Genomic DNA, 22,491 nt, shown 5'->3' with positions numbered 1-22,491 from the left:
GTCTGTTTGGATGTGCTGTTTGTTACTAGATTTGTTAAAACTTTAGATCGTTATTCAGAAGGAAGCGATTTCTCTCCACTTTGCCAGTTTGGGTGTGTGTGTGTTTTCATTAACCTCCATGTTTTTTCATACAGGCAACTTTGAACCTTTCCTATAAAAATACATCTCTTCTTTCCTTTAAATTGCTCCACAGAAAATAGCATCATTTCCTTCTGTTGGATTTCCTAGACAACAAAATCTCTCAAAAATAAGTTCTTCCTTTTCTATGCTAATCATCTGTATTCCTTTAGCTGTCATCAAGAGACTTGGTTAGAATATGGTGTGATCTGTTCTTCATTTCATTCAAGCAATATCTAAGCCCCACCAAGGGCAAAGAAGGTCTAGGCACTGAGGATACAGTACAGACAAAACAGTTCCAGCATGTGAGGATGGAAATGTGTAATAGACTAAGGCTTAAGAGGAAAAATATGAAACAAAAGGTATTATTCTTAAAAGAGCTATTCTGTTACACTTCATTTAAGGGCTTTTAAGAGAAACATGCTTTAGAGGATAAGATATTCATGTTGATAGACATCTGTGAATTCAGGTTGCTCTTTACAAAGGCAGAGAGGCCAAGCAGCTCTTAGTGATAGAGACAGGCAGGGTCACTTAGGATGGTCATTTTCGTATCCTATTTAATGGAACTTGAAAAAATACAATATAACTTAGGTGTATTTAAGACACCCAAACACCCATGGCCTGTATGCCTGAAAAAAGACTGTAAGGTAACACCAGACATATGTGGGTGACTACCAATCTATGTTAGTTCCTCCTGACTGTATCTGTTTTTTAGCACTGGGGGAAGGAGTCACAGCAGCACAGTTCCAACTCCATCCACACGTGCATTCCTGCTTCCTGCATTTTTTTGGGGTTGGTCAACTTCTTAGATTAAGCTTTGATGTCTGTTGGCAACATTAGATGGGTAAGAAAAGCCTCATTACTAAGGTTCTTTCCAAATGTTCACATAGCTGCTGTTCAAAAGGACAGAAAATATAAGCCATGTTGACCTTGTTTCCCTTGTTTTGATATTTCATCGAAGTGACAAGTTTGAAATTACTGAATAAAGAGAATTCAGATGTAATTATGTACCAAGACAAATACTGTTAATGTTTGTGAGAAGAAAATAATTACAATCTTCACGTGTATTTTTAAAATTTATTTTGAAAGAATAATATATACCAGGGCAAAAAAAAAAAAAATCAGATAGTAACTGCAAATTCCAGTCTGCCCATCTACTTGTCTAACCTCAGAGGCAGTCACTATCACTGGTTTCTCATGTATCCTTGCAGAGATAATTCTATGCATATACAAATAAATGTTTACTTACAGCATACCTTTGTTTTACACAAATGGCATCGTACTGTACTCATAGTTTCAAACCTTTTTCTCATTTAATTACCTTGGGAAAATACCTTGCCAGTACATACATATACCTGTCTCATTCTTTGACTGCATACTATTCCATTTTTATATTACACTCTGCTGTCTACCTGTTCATTAGTCTTACTTTGTATCTCTTGTCTGTGTAGCAAGCAGCACGGTGAGAAGTTTTGCTGGCAGAGGAAAAAATTCCTTTGTGCCCCTGAACTGTAACCAGAGAATAACTATATAACGTATCCCTAAGTATCTGAGATGAGCTGCACCTCAGGGTAAGAATGGAGAGTTACTAATCTGGGCACCACAACTATAATTTCAAGTTTCTGTCACCCAGCTGTGTCAGCCTAGACAGTCATTTAAGCAATTTGGATTGACTGGATGATTTCTAAGATCCCTTTCAGCAACAAAATTCTGAGATTTGGAATTCCTGACAAGTTGCAGCTAACATGCTGTGTACTATTTTATATATGAAAAACATCTCATTTGGTCTCAGCCAGGTAGGCAAAAAAGATTAAAATATTTTGCATTTAAAATAAAAGACCCTAAGGGACTTCCCTGGCAGTCCAGTGGTTAAGACTGCGATTCCAATGCAGGGGGAGCACGGGTTCAGGCCCTGGTCAGGGAACTAGGATCCCACATGCCTTGTGGCGCGGCCAAAAAAAACAAAAAAATAAACATAAAGACCCTAACATTAAAAATTATGACCAGGAATTTTAAACCCCCCCCAAAAATAAATAAAACCTCCCAAAGGATTCATCAGTATTGTAGATATTATAATGTAATGTTGCAATAGGAACTACCTCAAATCTCTCAGCAAAGGAATATTAAATGGAAGCTAGCACCAGCCATCAACTATGTTCCTGCCCTTGAGCTATCTCCTTTATTTCTGTAGCAATCCTATAAAGTTCAAGTTTTATTTTAAAGATGAGGAAAATTAAGCTTCTTAACAGACTAACTTGCCTAAAGTCGTCCAGTTTACTTTCCAAATAAACTGAATTAAAATGAATATTCGTTAGGCAAATTGTAATCTCAGCTTTACTTCCTAGTTTTCCACATGACTGTGGACATACATATTTTGCACTGATTCTCTTACTGGTTAAAAAAAAAAAGGGTTTATTTATTTATTTTTTTTTTTAAAAGGGTTTATTAAAGAGCTGACTCTAAATACTATTCCAACTAAAAGGGGTTTTGCTCTTTTTTTTTTCTTCCCAAAGAAAATCATTAAAGAAGTTCTTTGCTTAACCTAAGAAATAATAAAAATCAAAATCTAATAATTAGATATAAAACAGTTTTTTTGACCGACTTACTTTTGTTGACCTGAGTAACTTCATTCTCTCTTCCCAAAGATGCCTGTGAAGTTGAGAACAATTTTTTATATACTTTTCCTTTCTTATTTGTTGTAATTTGCTTTTTATACCTGAAATTAATCCAACTCCAAACACGGTATGAGTGGATGAATTATTTTTAAAAGAAAGTTTTCTCCATAATTAAAATGCACTAAATCGATGTACTCAGATTGCTTTAGATGGGCACATTTGTATTCAGTAAATATATATGGTCTTTCTTCAATGACACTAAAATTACTAGGTGCAAAACAAAGAATGGCATAGATCCACATACAATCGCTGATTGTCTTCAACAATGACGTTATTGGGATCTCTCGTATTCATTCTTAAAAGAAATTTTTTTTAAAAAAGGGGGATAGGCAGAAAACATCTACTGGGGAAAACTTGAATTAGGTTAAAGTTTAGCCATAGGTATAAATTAAAACTGATTTGAATATTTTCTGACATTCAAAAACTGAAAAGGGCAGGCCTTTTACTGGGTACCAAGAAAACCAGGATCAGATTAAACATTTGCTTTGGACAAATCACAAAACTAATAGTCCAAATCACTATCATCTAATCCAGTTGTTCTCAATCCTAATTATGCATCAAAACAATCTATGAGTTCTATTAAACAGATACCTATGCCAAACCCCCAAAATACTGAATCAGAGTCTACAAAGATGGGGCCTAGGCATCTGTATGTTATAAAAAGCTCAAAAGATTAATGTAGTACATATTGTTCGTTGCCCATGTTTTTTCCTTATCTGGATTCTGATTCTAAAAATTATCCATTCTGCCCCCATATATATACCTCATGTGTCTTAGGGGCAGCGGATTCTACTTCCAGCTCCAGTAGCCCCAACTGACCTAAGAGTTATTCCATATCCTTTACCAGTGACTGGCTCAGGGATGGACAGGTCTAAGCCACTTTAGATCAATGAGACCCAGGCATCTGGCGGCAAATTCTGGGAAAGCTTTTGCATGTTAAGAGAGGGCCCCTGGAATCCTCCCTGATTCCTCCACTTCATGTAAATGAACATGCACACAGCCCCAACTGCTATTGGCAACCATCCCATGACCACGAGGGTAGCCAGCACTAGGATGATGCCAATGCTGCAGTTGAAAACGGGAGAAAAAACCCCCAAAGGTTCCTGGTGACCCTTCTGAATCACTGGAATGGAAATACTGAAGCCCTTTCTATCAGTAGACTTCATGTATAATGATTCAATACATTTTCTTATTGTTTAGGTCATTTTAAGTTGGATTTTTAGTTATTTGCACCTGAAAGCTAAAGAGCTGTCCCACTGCAGCACTTTTTCAACCATAACAATCTGTATTAAGTAGAAACCACACAAACATGCCTTCATACTTATTTAATCTGTAAATCTGAGATTGATTTATCTTTCCTATTTTAACAAAGGATAAATCTTTAAAAAAATAATTTACGTCTTGTTATACTTTTCCAATATTCGAGTTGAACTGTATTTAAAAGTTTATGCTCACTGCATTCACTTCAATATTTATTCAAAGTTTTTGCTATAGGCTTTGTCTTGAATGTGCAAGACCATTCGCCGTGCATAGAAGTCCCTGTATTCCTCTGGTAATTCAGCCAGGGTTTTTAAGGCTCTGTCCAAAATTTGTGCAGCTCTTGATGCTGCTGTAGGATCTTTGTTTCCATAGGTATCCGTTTTATCATAGCATTCAGATGGAAGATGCTTCCAAAAGACATTCACTCCCACTCCAAACTCTTCAGATACTACATTATGGAACCATAAAGCTGGAAAAGTTTAAAAAAAAAAAAAAAGTTAAAAATAAAAGCTACAGTTAAAAAAAAAACCCAAAATGTCAGTGAAATATCACGAATTGCATTATAGCCAATGCAAGAAATAATTCTTGTAACTAGATCCCTTCGTTAGCACACTCCCAGCTTTTAACAGAATCATTTTAACTTTTATGAATTGCCAACCAATTTAAAGTGTCAATAGCACAACCCTACGTTTAAAACCTTTCGAAGTAGCAATCTTTCCTTTTAACTTGAAAGACATAATAAAGTTATATTTGTTTTGTAGTTCTGTAATTTGGGGCTGTGTTTTGTGTTACTTGTTTACACTTCCTGAGTCACACAACCACATCAAAAGTGTTCATTTTTTATACACAGAACATTTCAATTATTTGAGGAGTATCTTTGACCTTTTCTGACTCAGTACAGTACTTTTGTTCTCAAAGACTTCCTGTGTAAGCTGCATTTGGTTTTCTAACTTGCTTGAATCTGCATTCACTGTAGCCTCCTCAGTTTTACATTTCTAATGCAATTATAATCGTCTTATATTTCTTTCAGCTCCTTTATAATAAGTATATAAAACAAAAGCAAATATTTTGGTTGTGGAGAGGATGAGTAAACTTTTATCATATAGCTAATTAATATTTTACTTCCACTAGAAAGCTTACTTCTTTGTTTTCAATTGAGTCTATTTTCAAAACACAGGTGCTACAGAAATACTAAAGCAACACTACAATATAATAAAGATGAAATACTAGTCACATCCAAAAAAAGTTTAATCTTGTGGAAAGGAGAAAGGAAGATTTATAAGATGCTAAATTTTAGAAACAAACTCATTCTGAGTGCTCTAGGAGAAACAAAAGCTTAAAATATTTTGATTTACAAAACTAGGTTCCAAACATGGTTTTAATCTTAACTACTCTTTCTTTCAGAACCTTTTTTTCCATATTCAATGTAACAGGAAAAAAAGGTAACCATTCTGTTAAATTTACATCCAAAGATGGGACTTGTGCTCTTACTTCAAAATATATGCAAATGTTCAGTATTTCTGTTTTGTTTTGTTTTTTTTCTTCTCTTAAAGTTGTATACAGAATAAGGGAGAACTACATCACCCTTAACCATGCTCTCAAGACACAAAACCCCAAAATTTAAGTAATGGCAATGGACTTAAAAAATATGTGCTGGTTGTAGCAATCCCACTACTGGGCATATACCCTGAGAAAACCATTATTCAAGAAGAGTCATGTACCACAATGTTCACTGCAGCTCTATTGACAATAGCCAGGACATGGAAGCAACCTAAGTGTCCATCGACAGATGAATGGATAAAGAAGATGTGGTACATATATACAATGGAATATTACTCAGCCATAAAAAGGAACGAAATTGAGTTATTTGTAGTGAGGTGGATGGACCTAGAGTCTGTCATACAGAGTGAAGTAAGTCAGAAAGAGAAAAACAAATAACGTATGCTAACACACATATATGGAATCTAAAAAAAAAAAAAAAAAAAAGGTTCTGAAGAACCTAGGGGCAGGACAGGAATAAAGATGCAGACATAGAGAATGGAATTGAGGACACGGGGAGGGGGAAGGGTAAGCTGGGACGAAGTGAGAGTGGCAGGGACATATATACACTACCAAATGTAAAATAGCTAGTGGGAAGCAGCCACATGGCACAGGGAGATCAGCTCGGTGCTTTGTGTCCACCTAGAGGAGTGGGATAGGGAGGGTGGGAGGGAGATGCAAGAGGGAGGAGAAATGGGGATATATGTATATGTATAGCTGATTCACTTTGTTATACAGCAGAAACTAACACACCATTGTAAAGCAATTATACTCCAATAAAGATGTTAAAAAAAAAAAATGTGCTCGTTGTTTTCAATGAAGATTAAGAAGTCAAGGTATCAAATTTTTATACACAATTATGTGAAGGACCTTTTATCAGGACAATACAAAGATTAACAAAACATGGTTCCTTGTCCTCCAAGAATTTATAATCTAGTCCCAAATGAGATCATCATATTATTATTAATACTTTTTAACTTAATTTTATTATCACTGAAAAGTTATTATTATAAACATATTAACTTAGATATAGAAAATAAAACTATATAAATAGAATTTGTTAATGCATCCCTTTAATCTTAATTATGATTTTATAATCTTCAGGTATTCAGTTTTGCATAATAATTACAGATGTTAATTATATCACTGGTTACTAACAATAACTAATGCCTATTTACTGTTCAAAAAAATTAAGTGACACTAATTCAGACTGTAGAAAAATAATGCATACAAAAGATATCATAGGTATTAAGGCTGTAACATTTTGATATTTAATAAAATCTCTGATCTCTCTTGGCTTTGAAATATATTTACTATTTCTTGGTAAATACTTAAGTGACAGTTCTAAAACATGTTAATATTTTAGAAACCAAATGATTTTAAAAGTACAATGAGGTATAATCTTCTCCCAGATAATAAAGTATCTTGTTTGATATCCTTTAATAAAAGAAATTAGAGTATAATAATATTATATTTATAGGTTGCCTTTGAAAACAAGATTGTTAATATTGTAAGAATTTGTCTAAGCATACTTTAAACACATACACATCTGTGTATAAAAATCATCTTGTATATGACAGGATACATCTAACAAATTTTTTTTACTAAAAAAATCATATAATGGATGGATGACAGAGTACAAATATTATAAAGAGCAAATTACTGAAGTCTAGAACTCTTACCAGGAATGAATAATACATCTCCAGCTTTAAGGGAACATTCATACCGTCTAGCCTTGGAAAACAGTGGATATTTAGCTAAGTCTGGGTTATCTACATTCAGTACTTCTGATTTAGTACCTGAAAAGTTCCAAAAAAGGATAATATAGATTGAGCAGTTAGCACTTTTTTAAAAAGTAACCACAAATATAAATTTGAAAATTTATTTTTTTCCTGTACAACTACTTTTGTGTACTCACAATGTGAGAATGATTACTATTCTCCTGAAACCTAAGACAATTTTCAATAACTCATCCTTTATTTATAACCATTGACATCCATGTAATATAATTAAGATAATCTGAAAATCTCATTCTTCATATTGCCTATCATCACATGTATACACGTACACAATGGAGAATACAATACATCATAATTGGGAAGAAGCTCTACAAAGTTTTTCTATGAGAATGAAGAGATTCAAAAAAAAAAACTAACTGAATAAATAAAACTTCAGAAATTTAAACTTAAAAAAAAAAATAGTACCTGATAAATATAAATATTGGGCATCTCGAGGACTGAATAGTACAACACGCTTTTTTCCTGTCACTTGTATTAAGAAGTTATCCATTACCTGAAGACGAATAAGAACTTATGAATAAGTAGTATCTAAAATTCAAATACACAGAACCAATGGTATTCCAAACAGTTAACCGTAAATCCTATTCTTTAATAAAGCTTGACTCACATTACCTAAAACTTACAGTAATATTGTAATCTAACAAGGAAAACAGTTGTGTTACATAACTGTGTCATTATTTCTCCAACACTGTCTTAAAATGGGAAGGATTGGCACGCTGGTAGGAAATCTGAAGTCAGAAAACTATTTGCCTTTGCCCCACCATTCTGACAGCAAGTATAGTTACACCTATTTGAGGCTCCCCTTGGTAAGTATCTATCTTACTTATCTGTCAAGGAATGCTATAAGGCCAAAATTAGACAACAGGTTGAAAGCACTTAGGAAAACCAGGTGTTGGGAAAATACATGGTACTGCTGCAATTACTGCTGAACTCTTTTACTATATGGCCAACCATAATTTGGTTATAGGTATGTATCTTGATTTCCAAATTATTTCTATAGGACTATAACTTGGCAAATTTTCTTGATGAACCTAATAATGGAGCAATCCTGACTTTTCCTGTGTTTGTAAGGGTACACTACATTAGTACAAATTTTGAAAAATGTTAAAAGGCAGAGCTGCATAATTCTCAGCTAAGGAATTAAAATATATACTAAGCAAGATATATTCATGATTATTTATTGAGTACATATCACTTCTACCTAAGCATTTCTCCTTTTACCACTAACCCTTGACTTATGTAAACTTTAACTATATAACTAGCATTCCTTTGACTTATTTTTATGTTTAAGAAAAACTTTATATTTAAGATAAAATGGATACTACATAAAATATAGTCATTGAATACAGTTAAAAAGTATGAGTTAACACATCATTTTCTCACCTTATCATTCATGTAAATAAAACCTTAAAAAATATGCTAAGACTTTATATCTATCTCATTTAATTATAGAGTTACTATGTTAAAATCCTCCCAAGGGCCTCAGCTAAATTGTAAAACACACTTCTAAAACTTTATTAAATTTAATTCAGAACTTTTCAAAATATTCTTTTATCTTTAGAAACCTATTAGGTATTGCTTTAAGCTTTCTAAATTTCTCCACCCAACACCAAACCAAACACAATACTAGATTTTTAATATTTTTAGATACTTATATGCATATGTTTAAGCAAATAAAATTGTAACACCATAGAATAAATGATCAAGATCAATACTCTACACATCCTGCTGCTCAATAAATACAGTAGACACTTGACATGCTCAAGGGATATATAGCCTAAGACCTTCAGGTGTCCCCAGATTCTTATAATTGGAAATGGCTCTCTACAAACTTCTGCCTTTCTCAACAATGGTTCCATCTAGTCATGTATCACTTCAACATCCTCATACCACAACCTTAACATTTTTCCCACTTTCGCAGCTTTCCCCCTCATCTGGTGTCTACTTTTCACATGTAAAAAAAAACACTTCAAAAAACTGAGTATATACATAATGAGGAACCAAGAATAAGACCACAGAGAAATGCAAATATAAGAAACTAACTAGGCTTTGGCATTAACTAAAATAATTCACTCCTTGCAGAGCACCTGTTTTCAAACCTCATGTTTCAGCAAATTACATGTCAAAGATCTTTGGGGTAACCTCCAGAAAGTTGAAACTGTGAATGTTAAGTCCATAAATTCTAAAGAGCTACTGTAGTTTTAGATTTCTCATTTATGTAGCATACATCATAGTGGGTCCAAAGTTGTAACCCTGGTGAGCTAATTCGAAAAACACTGGAAAAGAACTGCTCTTCTTTGAAGAATTTTGGAAACTTAATATCTCCTTCCAATAAAGGAAACTGCTTTCTGATATCTGCAACATCCTGCATTGAGAGAAACATAATGAGAATTTTAATAATAAACACAATATTAGCATAATGCTTATTTTATCTAAGGCTGCCATCAGATCCCATGATAATAAGGAGGAATGGGGCAAAACTCTGCTCACTGCTTTAAAATACTAGGATATGACCATAGCCAACGCATGATCTTTCGACTGAAGGAATGACCGACTATGTACCAAGACATTCAACAATGTCACTATTGTTAAGCTTAATATGCTTCATTAATAGAAAAGTTCTTCCTACTTTAAGCAAGAATCATACAATTGCCATCTACTCTAATATTTAAGTTTAGGAGTCATCAACTTGAATGTTATCAATTACATAAAACCTGTGGGTACTACTAAGGGAGAAGAATAAAAGAAGGTAAAGAAATAATAGTGCCATAAAGAGAAAAAATAGAATCTGACTTGATCATTTTAGGGACCACTCCTTAACACTGTGTCCATATCAATTTGATTCTGAATACATATATATGAATTATCCAGGATTTTTATAATTATTTTAGATTATATTTTATTAGCTGAATGGCCATCTGTAAAATATACAGTAGAGCAGATTTCTTAATTGTGGAGAGATTAGACAACTTGTTACATTCAGAATTCTTACCTTTCTAGGGTCTTCTCCAAGTGATCGTAGGTAGTACTTCTCATCCTTAAACATCCCAAAGAAAAACAACATCAGTATTCACTTAAAAATATTAGAAAGTAAAGATGGAAGGAAATGAATCTGAAAATCTAACCCTCTTAAGTCATTTCTGAAAAAGTTCCATTTTCTTACCCTTTCTACTAATGCTCTCTGGTGGCTGTATGAAGAAATGTCTCTATATGCTGCTTGTAATAACGACAGGATCCACAAAACATTAAGTAAAATAAATCCTAAAGGCGACACACACATACCACATCTAAAGCCACAATGCTTAATTTAGACTTCATACTCCAAATTATTTACAATCTTAACAGTGTCTTAAGACTTAAAAGAACTCCCATTTGTATAGCACATATGATCTCATAGCATTGCTAAGGGCCAACGACAAACTAATACAAATGTAGAATAGAAGATAAATAAAATACTTTATACTTTTAAAAATAATTTTTTTAAAATCTGAAACATTGCATTTTATAAAGCTAAGTTTATCCCTAATCATATAATTCTCAACCCAAATCCTTAAGAGTCAGCTCATGTACAAATTAGAAATATGTCATTTCACAGTAATAAGTTTAAGTTGATGCTTTAAAAAATTGTCACTATAACTTCACTGAGTAGCTCTAATAGGGAACTATTTGAATTATGAAGCACTGTATTGCCTGCATTTCCTGTAATAATTAGAGAACTGAGATATATCAGGTCAAGCACAGGGGCAACCCAACTCAAGAATTCTGCCTCTTTTATACTTACATTGACCATTATAACACAAACTTCAAAATATATCCTATTTACCCTAACAATATATTATACATCTCTGTTCATAAATTTTACTAAACTCCTAGATTCGCTGTTTTTAAAATTTTAACTAGTACCATATCAAATAAGTTCCATAAATTTATTACTGGCTAAATAGATTTCAAAGTATGTTCTTCAAAATTCTAAGAGTTTCTACCAGTTCTAATGTTTCAAGATTTAAAAGGCAAATTCATGTGGCAGGTACAGAGATGCACCGCAGACCCCCCTTCAAGAAAGGATTCATAACTTACTTGCAAGGAGTGTGATTAAGTTACAGCTGCCAGCTGTTAACTCCTGCAGGTCCACCTCACCCTTTGAACTAAAGGTCATGCTCTTCTTGGGGTAGCCCCAGCCAATGACTAAGCAAGATGGTAAAAGGCCTAGACATTGCTACCCAAGACAGGACTCCTCTAAGAGGTCGTCTTCGCTCAGGAGTTCCACACTGAGCTGGCAGAGAGACAGTTAGCTCTGTATCACTGTCTGATGGCACCCTCTACTCAATCCTCTCCTTTCCTTTCACAGGTATTAGTCCCCAATAAACCTTTTGTAGTCCTAATTCCATCTCAGCATATGCTTCCTAGAGAACTGAACTGAGAGTCCATATTCATCTTACTTACACACTCACCCTAATTTTTAGACTTTAATCCCTTTATCTTGTCTCTGTTTCTTTTACTTCACTTGACATTTCATGGCTATTTACATCTGTGCCACTCATTACCCTTGGACAGGAAAGGACTGATACCAAAGGGCAACTGAACATATATGTTAAAGCATGGCTGTAACGTTAAAAAAACATTTTTCAGGTATAGCTAATAGATTCAGTTTTAGTAGATATTCTAGTCATACTATAGAATACAGATTTCTGGAGTTTGTAGAGATACTGGTGGATATAGTGTAAACGTTACCCGATGAAAGAACTGTGAAAACACAACACTTTTTACCACCAAACTGACAAACAGCCCAGCTGGCTCAGATGCAGACAATAGCTTTCTTCAAAGCTTAAAAAGCAGTTTATTTTTCAAATGTGCTTTTGAGATAACAGAGTAAATTTTTTTTAAAAAAGGTATTTATAAAAGCCTCAATGCCTTATCTCAAGACATTTAAACTGAATTATTTAAAGCTGGATTATAACGTAAATATGAATTCTTCTGCATTTAATTCTGAACAAATATTAAATACACACACTAGAAATCACATTGATAATAACAATAATAAAATATAGAAATAGTCTAATAGTAAGATATGAAAATAAAGTTATCCATTAGCATTTGAACTTGGCATATCAGACCAAAGCATTTTCAGAGGAATATTAATAGCTAACATTTAGTTGAGTGGTTCCTACGTGTCAGGCACTGTGCTAAGTACTCTATAGATTTTCTTTAGTTAACTGTCACAAAAACCTTGTGAAATAGGTACCGTTATTATTCCTATTTCACAGATGAGAACACTGAGGCACAGAAAGATAATTTGGACAAGGTTTGAGACCTAATAAATAACACAGCTAGGATATATGGAACGCTATAGTTCTTACATATCTAATATTCTTTTATAAGAAAACAATTTAGTATTTACATATTAATGCTTTCTTAAGAAAATGTGTTAAAAGCAATTACCTCTGAAATGAAGAATTCCTTATGCTTTTCTTCAGAGGCCCTCTGAACCAACTTGCCAAAAGGTAAAGTTCTGAAATAAACACAAAAGAATCCTTGGACTTAGTAACAATAAATCATCTAGTAATACTCTAGTCACTATAAATATATATATGTGTATATATATATATATATATATGTGTGTGTGTGTGTATATATATATATATATATATATATATATATATATATACTGCTTGTTGGAGTTAGATCTATCTTCTGTTTTACAATATCCATAATTTTTATTATAACCTATTATGTAGAATTATAAGTTTTCAAAATTCATTTAGCATTGAGCTTATTTGACCTAGGTTGTCTGAAATTTTGATTTCAAATAGATCTACAGTACAGATGGATCCTTCTCATATCAACATACTTCTATTCCAAGTTGCTGTTAAGAAAAATGTTTCTGGTTCTATGGTATATATGGTATCTTTGAAAATACACCAACTTTCAAGCTTTTATTGCTACTAATTTTCAAGTGTCCTGGCAAAACAAGTCTTGTGATGAATGGGGCAAGCTATCAATACCAATGCTACTTCGGAAGAGACAACAAGCAAACAGTCCAATGAAGACAAAGCCCCTCTGCTTCTCACCTGCCTTCTGGCACTAGCACACAAAACTGCTCTCATCCTCCTGTACCACCCTCTATCATTTCAGGCTTCTGAGGAATAGCTCAGGAATTCCAGTGAAGTGACCAAATTTTATTCTTCTTACATATTTCTGCCCAAATGCCTGTCTCCTTCCATCCTGGTGAACAGGGCTGAACACTGCAGAAGCAAAGTTTGTTTCCTTTACCTCACACTCTTGAGCCTGAAGGGCTATCTTTTCTCTGCATCACATCCTATCCATTCAACCTTCTAGAATCAAATGTACTGCCCCCTAGATGATACCTTATCAGGAACATCGAGACAATGACTTCAAAAGCATCTGGCTCACTGCACTCCATCCTCCACACCTCTGATTAAGAGTTGTAATCTTTCACTCTTATTACCAAATATCTTTCCACTTGATATCTGTACTTGGGGAGGTAAGATTTCCTTGTAAGATGACCTTGCAATGTTTTCCTAGAAACATACTGGGTTAAGATAAATGTGGAATGTCAGCTGTTAGAACAGGTAACATTGTTTATTGTAAAAAATGACCCTTTGGGAATTCCCTGGCGGCCCAGTGGTTAGGACTCCACACTTCCCCTGCAGGGGACACAGGTTCAATCCCTGATTGGGGAACTAAGATCTGGCATGCTGTGCAGCGCAGCCAAAAAAAAATAAAAATAAAAAGACCCTTTCTTTATTATGTCTAGACTAGAAGGATGGTGAGTGAACTAAACCCCTTGTTAGGAAGTAGAGAACTTGGCTTCTCTGTGTGCAGTGTGACTCAGTAACTGAGTATGGTCCTTGGAGGAACTGAGAAGCTAAGGTCATGAGCCATTTCATGCTGCTGGTTTCTGTGGACTAAGTGGCTTAACTAAGCTACGGTGTTTCTGCATCCACCTCTATAGTCAGTCTTGTTCCCTTACAAGTAAGCTGTCACTTGGTGAGCCAAAAAATGGCTTCTGGATTGGTATAAGGACTCCCACTGATTCTATCCTGCTGGAATACTGTTTCCTGCCTTGTATCCTTTTGCAAAGCTGAGTGAGTCTGACGCCAGATTATGGACTAGCAGGTGTCAATCAGACTTTGAGGACACACTGCTGATAATTATGTAGAGTGAGCACTCCAAGGAGTCTGTCATCTACTCAGACCAATCTACTACTACAGTTTTGGCTAATAATATCAACAAATTTATTTGTTCAATGTTTTCCATCTCTGACCTCACTATATGCTCTTCACTCCTACCAAAGCATCTTTGAAGAGTTTGGGAACAATGTGGAAGCCTCTCTGGGCCAAAACTACCTCTGAAATTGGTGCAGTTGCTAAGGCTTAGCTTTTTTACTAGAGAGAACCCAAGACCTTTACAAGAAGAGGCCAGATAGAGTAGCTCAGTCCAGAGAAGCAGAACTCGGGTGCCCCCAGCAACCTTCTCCTTTAGGTCATAGTACCTGTCAGAGCTTCTACAGAAACTAAGCTGAGAGAAGAGGAAATGAGGTATGTGAATTGTTAAGTTCCTTGGCCTTAAGGTCTTATCTATCCTATGCATGTTTCGATAAGAAGGGCATCTGCTATAGAAGTTCCACTCGTCTGGACTGACATACAGACCAGTAAGGGAGGTAGTATCAAAGAGGGGTTAGGATTATTAGGACTTGGTGGGGTCAGGCAAATTTGGGTATAAGTCTTAGTTCCATCATTTCAAGCTATACAATCTTGAGTAAGTTATTTAACGTTTTTAAACTTCCATTTCCTCATCTGTATAATTATTATTTAAAAAATGTACCTCACAGAAGTTTAAATGAGTAATATAATCTAGGATGCACAGTACCTGACATATAGTAAGTGTTCAATAAAGGACAGATGGTGGGGTTAACAACAATGATAATGCAGCAGCATGCAGCAGTTACCAACATTTAGAAAAAGAAGAAAAAAAATCTTTACTGTTCTGCTCCCCATTTTGGAAAGGCTGCTTCGCAAAATCAAGATCAGGAATGATGAAAGTATAACAAACAATGAGAGCAGGATGATGATAGGAGTCAGATGATGTGATAGGTAGAAGCAGTGAAGCAAAGCTTATATAAGATTCAGGCTTAAAAAAAAAAAATCTATGGCCAGAAGAATACCAACAGTATCCTTTCACTACACAAGGCTCTTCTTTTTTATAGTATACTGACTCTGGAAGAACAGTTAGAGCTACCAAGAGGAGAGAAGTAAAAGCTAAGACTTGGAAACATATTTATCTTCAAATGTTTAAAAAGCAGAAATGCAATCTTAAACTGAACTGATAATAATTATATATGTGCGTAGGTTTTCTTACTTTCTAGTCTCTGTCTTTGGTCTAGATGCCTCCCTTCTTTCCTACTCCCTGATAACTGCCCAAAATGACTAAATCTATTTTCCTTCTTACTCTAAGAAAATAATCTTGCAACTCCTTAGTAGCTGTAGTGAAAGGCTTAGAGGAAGCTGGAATAGGAACTATTACATAATATACGTGCTTCAAAACATGTTTTGAAAAGTTTATAGGACATGACATAACATCAAGGCAACTCAAGATGAAGTTTCAATACCCATTTGTTACAGCATTGGGCTCCCTGGAAAATAAACATCATTAACTGCAGGCTGAAAAATGCTCATCATTCCAGCACTTTCTTCCACTTTCTTGATTTAATAAAAAATGAAAAGTTCTTACACTTGAAAAAATTTATGGTAATTAAATTCAATCCATGGCCTATTAAAAACCAAAACTGTAATGGCAAATATTCAAAGGATCAAAAACCGAGAAATGCTTTGGCAAGCTGCTATATGAACTTGGGAAACTCTACGGAGAAAAGAATGGCCCTGGACATTAGAAGCTCTGTTTAACTCATCTTTAAACTCTGGAAGGAACAGTGAAAGCCACCTTTCTTTAAAAATCAGTCTTTTGTGAACAACATGGTTTTTCAATAGACTGAATTTGCTGGGAACTGCACGTGCTCAGAATTTGAAAGTTGTTTGTTTTTAAATTTAACATATTTAGTGAAACTCAAGGGAATAAACTCATGGGAATAAATAGCATATTAAATCTATAAGACTGTAGCATTTAAAGCTTTCAAGTTTAGATATTCCGCAGCATTTAACTATCTTTTACTTTTAAGACATTCCAAAGCATAAAACGACAACCATGAGGGAATTTTAAAGTATTTAGGATTATTTGGACAAAAAAGAAAATTAAGCCTGATTTATCCAAGTTGATAAAAGATTATACCAAACATAGCAACCACTTGTCTTATATTTCTGGAGAGGGCAGAAAAAGAAAACATGAGCTTATACTTATCTAAAAACAATCTGGAATTAAAAAATATTCCCAAAATAGGGCATTTAAAAATCAAAAGAGGTTTTAAAGGAAAACTTTAGAATTTATTACTCTAGATAACAATTACTAATGTGGGAGGATCAACTAATTAATGAAGCATTGAATGAATAAAGTACACCGAGCTTTAGATGTAATCTAACTCTAGTTACAGAAATTCTGCTCTTTCCATGACTCCAGAAGGTATTGGGTAGACACCATATTTTTAAAATGGTCTTTGTAAATGTCTTTGTATAATTATGTAAGTTCAGAATTCTTGTCTTTTAAAAGCCATTCTTTAAAACTTAGTAAGCTACTCCACAATTATATCAAACTAGCCAAAAGAGAAAATGCCATATGGTCTTTGTATAATAATGCAAAACTATTTTAAAGGTTTAAATAAAGTTATGTGTATCCCGAGAGTAAACCTCAGAAGAAAATACCTATACACAAAGTTCTTACTAATGAAGTCCATCTGGGCAACTGCAGCAACATGAATCTTCACCTCTCTCCTCCCTCCAATTTGGCTTAGGTAATCCACCGTCCATTTGCTTGTACATGTCCCCAAATCAATTCCTTCCAACACTAGAGGTTTTCTCTGTGTGGAAAAAATCAACCAAAAATTAGGGAAAACCAACAATGTATCAGGAGCTGTATCTGGTAATAAAGGGATAAAAACAAATAAGAAATGATTCTTTATCCCAAGATGCTCAAAATCAAACCTTCTGACAATTCATGCTGTAACTAAAACAGGAAGAGGACCCATGTGATATAGTTAGAACAAAATTTTAACATCAGGAAAACAAATCCAAACAAAACAGAAGTGCCACCATAAGCTTAGAAACAAGAGAAATCTGAGTATTATTTAAAGCATTCTCTAGAGTGTTATTTATGACAAAAAATACGACTGATTAAAATTTGTGCTTTATACTTAAATATTGTTTGCAACTTTTTATTTTGATACCATTCTAAACTTATGGAAAAGTTGTAAGAACACTACAAAGAACTCCCATATACCATTTACTCTGAGTCACTAGTTGTTAATTTAACATTTTGCTCCACTTACTTTACCATCTGCTCTCACTCTTGTTATGTGTGTACAGAGAGAAACATTTTAAATTTAATTTTTTCTAAACTAGTTCAGTGTAAGTTGCTGACATCATGCTCCTTTATCTCTAAAACTTGAGTATATTTTCTGAGAACAAAGACATTCTTTTTATAACAGAATAATTATCAAAATTATTGGGCTTCCCTGGTGGCGCAGTGGTTGAGAATCTGCCTGCCAATGCAGGAGACCCGGGTTCGAGCCCTGGTCTGGGAAGATCCCACATGCCGCGGAGCAACTACGCCCGTGAGCCACAACTACTGAGCCTGCGCGTCTGGAGCCTGTGCTCCGCAACAAGAGAGGCCGCGACAGTGAGAGGCCCGCGCACCACGATGAAGAGTGGCCCCCGCTCGCCGCAACTAGAGAAAGCCCTCACACAGAAACGAAGACCCAACACAGCCATAAATAAAATAAATAAATTTAAAAAAAATTATATTTAACACTGATATAATACTTTAATCCAGTCTGTATCCAAATTTTGCTAATCATCCTTATAATATCCTCTATATTTTTTTCCCTATTTCTGAGATGCCACATTGTATTTAATTACTATATCTCTTTTACTCTGGAACAGTTCCTCAGACTCTCTTCTATGACCTTGACATTTTTGAAGAGTACAGGCTAGTTATTTTGTAGAATGCCCTTCAACTTGGGTTTATCCGATGTTTCTTCATATTAGATTCAGGTTACTCATTTTTGGAAAGAATGTACCACAAAAGCAATGTTGTGTCTTTCTCAGTGCAACACATCAGGTAGCACATGATATTTTCCCTATTATTTATGGTGTTAATTTTGATCAACTGGTAATTCCTGCCTCAATCAAGTATTGCTACGATGAGTGTAAAAATCGTGATTAAAGAAAAAACTCCATCACCTTCTACATGTTAGTACATGTATTGGTATTCTAATGTAAAAATCAGCTCTAACTTCTCCATTCACTTATTTTATTCACTGAGTTATAATCTACTGATATAATTTTGATGCTCAAGTTATCCCAGATTTGGCCAGCAGGAGTCCCTTCGAGCTGGCTCTTGTGACGTTTTACCCCAGCACTTCTTACTTTATGGAAAAATAACACAATCCAGTATCCTTTTACATCTCTGTCCCAGCCCTCTAGTCATTTCTTCAAGCAGCTCTGGTTTCTTCTAGTGGGGAATGCTGTTTAGAAATCATGATCTGGGTTCTGACTGTGTTTATGACTATTGGTGTGTCATTACTTCTAGGCCTTCTCAGTGAACAGAGCTAGGAAACACATGAAGGTGTGTATATATTCACTCTCTCCTCCCCAAATATATATATACACACACATATTCTGCATATGCATATAGTTATATCTATTTATCTATTTCTCTTTCTCTCTCAGTATGTACTATACACACACACACACACACACACAATTAATGGATGTATGATGAACCACGATACGTCCAATACGGATACCTAATTCTGATCTTATACCACAAGATTTATTCTAATATTCATTGTTTATATATTTGTAAACTCCCTTCTCTTAGTGAGAAACCTGGTTCCTATCATCCTCAATGTTTAATCAATTGTACAATCCCAGAATTCACAATAAGTGCTTTTGCAATTGCTAAGTTACACCACTGTAAAAAAAGTCTACAAACTAGAATTCAGTATTGTTTACAGTTCTTTTTGTTTTTAGACTGATATATAATCAAAGTACTGTGTTCAAAAGTGACTTAGGTTACTTCTCCTCCTCTCCCTTACTTAGGTTCACTTGTTACTTGTATATTCTATATTAGAGTTTGGTTGGTTTTTTTGAACCATTCCTCATCCTTGTTAATTTTATTATTATTATTATTGTAGAATATAAAACAGTAACGTGATCTCCAAAATCAAAATTATACAAAAAAGGTCACCGCATCTATAATCACCCACCTCGTAATCACTCATCCCCTATAGATAATCATTCTCATTAATGTCTGGCTTATCGTCCCTGTATTTCTTTTTTGCATAGTGACCAAAAATATATATACTTTCTTATTTCCCCTTCTTTTTTATACAAAAAGTGTCTTATTATGTATTGTTTTTGTAATTTGCTTTTTTAAAAAAATTTTAAAATATATCCTGGAAATCACTACTATCAGTTCAGATTATTTCCCTCAATTCTTTTTTACAGCTTAGTACACCTTAGTGTAAATGGACAATTTAATCAGTCTCCTATGCATAGGTTTTTAGGTTATTTGTAATAATTTGCAAGCATAATAAACACTAGAAATTTTCATACTGTTGGAAGTGTATCCCCAGAGTAAAGTCCGAAAGAGGAATTGCTATATCATAAATAAACACATCAACAGTTTTGTTAGATATGCCAAATTCCCCTCCATGAGGGTTGTACTACTTGGCATAAAACGTAGAGTACCAGTTTCTTCACAGACCCACAAAGAATGTTATTATTAAAGCCTTCTGATTTTTGTCAATATTATAGATAAATGGTATCTCAGTTTAATTTCTCTTATGAATAAAACTGAACATCTTTTCATGTGTTTAGATGCCGTTTTTATCTTTTTGTCAACTGTTCATTTTTTAATCAGATTTTTGCCCTCCCCCCCATTAATTTTTAAAAGTTTTTTACATACATGGGCTTTTACTGCCCTTTAATGAAATATATGTTGCAAATATTTTTCTCCCAGTTTGTATTTTATGTACAGTTTTAATCATTTATCACACCTGAGTCACAGTTAGAAAGCCCTTCCATAGACCTAGATTGCAGAGAAATTTACCCATGTTTTCCTCTAGTACTTAACGTAGTTTCTTTTTTTTTATTTAGATCTCTGATCCATTTGGAGATCACTCTTGTGTACAGTGTCAGATATAAATCTAATTTTATCATTTTCTAAATGACTGTGACCATCCACTTGTCCAAGCACTATTTATTTAAAAGTTCATCTTTGCCCCAGTGATTTTTAAAATGTCATGTTCATCACATGCTAAATTTCCACATACATATAAATATCTCCAGAGCCTGGATAAATACTTGTGTGTGTGTACACACATCTGCCTTCATCCAGACTTTCTATTTTATTCCTCTGGTCTGTCTATTCATGCACCCGTACCACACTATTAAATATTAAAACACGTTTAAAAATCTGATAGGACTATACCCCCTCACAGCTTTTCTTTAGCGTTTTCAGGTAAAAATGTCTTGTTTTGCAATTTAGTTATTAATTTCTAGTTTTATTACATTGTGACCAGAGTGTTGTTTGTAATTTTCCACTTTATGAAGTTTAGTGATGCTTTGTGACATATCGTATGTCTTGTCTGGGAAGCCTAAATTACAAAACACTTTTTGCTATTCATCTTCCAAAGCATTTCCACATACATACATCATTTGGTCTTCATAATACTGTCCTGAAGGCATCTTATACTAACGTGTCCTGCGGTGGGGTAGGGAGGACAACAACCTATCTAGCACTAGTCTCCCAAATAAATTAAGGCTTGAATCCTCCCTATAGGCTGCTAACTCCTAAAAGAAAAAAACTTCATCCCTGACTTTTGTAATACTCAGGACTGTAGCTCAATGACCACCCTTATAGATGTAAATATCAAGTAAAATTGCTGGGGGGGGGCGGGTTTCTTTCTCATGAGCAGGCTAACTGTAAACCTGTGGGTTGTTTTTTTTTTTTCTGTAAATATCTGCTGGCCTCTTTATTCTTAGTTTTTCTGAAGCCTGGATTCCCTTGCAAAGCACGGCAAGTAAAAACACTTTTTTTCCCCATTAGTATTTTTCTCTGAGAACTAAGGTTCGAATTATACGTATAAGAGAATCGAACGTCTGAACTAGAACCCACGTTAGTTAGACTCCAAGACCAGTGGAAGTTTGTCGGAGGATTCCCATTGCTTCCCCTTTTGGCTCAGTGCAGTGAAAAACTTCTCCTTCAGACCCAGTAACTCGCGTATACTGACAGGCGCCGTTCAAGCCACTGGCTGGGGTTGGGGGCGAAACCTCCTCTAGATTTTAGGAAACCCGATGGAAGACTTGGGGTGGGGGGGGGGGGGTAAACTCCCTGGGTTGCCATGGTAACGGTAGAAGACTTTGTAATCAGACTCCCGCAAGGCCGCTAAGCAGCTAGCAGGGCTTCTTAGGCAAAATATTTCTCGTAGCCAGCGCTCTGCCGTCAACCTGCTCCCCAGAAACGTGGAACGGAAAACTTAACAGATGAGCCAGTCAACATCCCCCATGTACCCTCTCCCTTGGCCGCCGGGCCAACCAGCCACCTTCTGCCGACAGCCACCTCCTCCCCACACCCTGGATCGCAAGAAACCAATTCGGAGCCGCTGGAGCGCTAGGGACGGGTATCCACCGGCTTCCCGCGGTTCTGCCCCGCAAGAGGGCCTCACCTGCGGATAGAGGTGCTCCATGAACTGCTCCTGCGAAACGCCCTCGAGCCGGGGTACCGGGAAGCACTGCCCGGCCATGGTTGCTCACGCCCGTCCTCTTCCAAGTCCTGGGAACCTCGGCCCTAACACGTTCCAACCGCGCGGACCGCCCGGAAACAGGTCCGGGAGAGAAAAGGTCCGGGAGAGAAAAGGTCCACGAGGCCGGCTGAGTCGCGAGAGCGGCGGGTTCCGAGCGCGGGGC

General features: G+C 35.3%; 1 protein-coding gene across 3 annotated transcripts; it reads right to left on the bottom strand.

Annotated features, from left to right (window-relative positions):
* Nucleotides 1-4,102: 4,102 nt before the first annotated feature.
* TYW5 (tRNA-yW synthesizing protein 5) lies at nt 4,103-22,403 on the bottom strand. 3 transcript variants are annotated; one of them, XM_082397439.1, is made up of 8 exons: nt 22,251-22,403; nt 17,224-17,378; nt 12,830-12,899; nt 10,383-10,427; nt 9,618-9,755; nt 7,796-7,883; nt 7,274-7,390; nt 4,103-4,521 (listed from the first exon to the last, which is right to left on the bottom strand). In XM_082397439.1, exons 1-8 carry the CDS (start codon nt 22,326-22,328, stop codon nt 4,265-4,267), a joined length of 948 nt encoding a protein of 315 aa, XP_082253565.1. In that variant the 5' UTR covers nt 22,329-22,403; the 3' UTR covers nt 4,103-4,264. The 3 variants fall into 3 exon arrangements, with proteins under 3 accessions (XP_082253565.1, XP_082253566.1, XP_082253567.1); XM_082397440.1 differs by lacking the exon at nt 7,274-7,390; XM_082397441.1 differs by lacking the exons at nt 12,830-12,899; nt 17,224-17,378 and having other exon boundaries at nt 22,251-22,394.
* Between the last annotated feature and the right edge of the window lie 88 nt (nt 22,404-22,491).

Source organism: Balaenoptera borealis, assembly GCF_965194805.1.
Source record: "Balaenoptera borealis genome assembly, chromosome: 6".
NCBI lineage: Eukaryota > Metazoa > Chordata > Mammalia > Artiodactyla > Balaenopteridae > Balaenoptera > Balaenoptera borealis.
The sequence above is the reverse complement of the archived record's forward strand: the minus strand, read 5'-3'. Positions and strand labels throughout refer to the sequence as shown.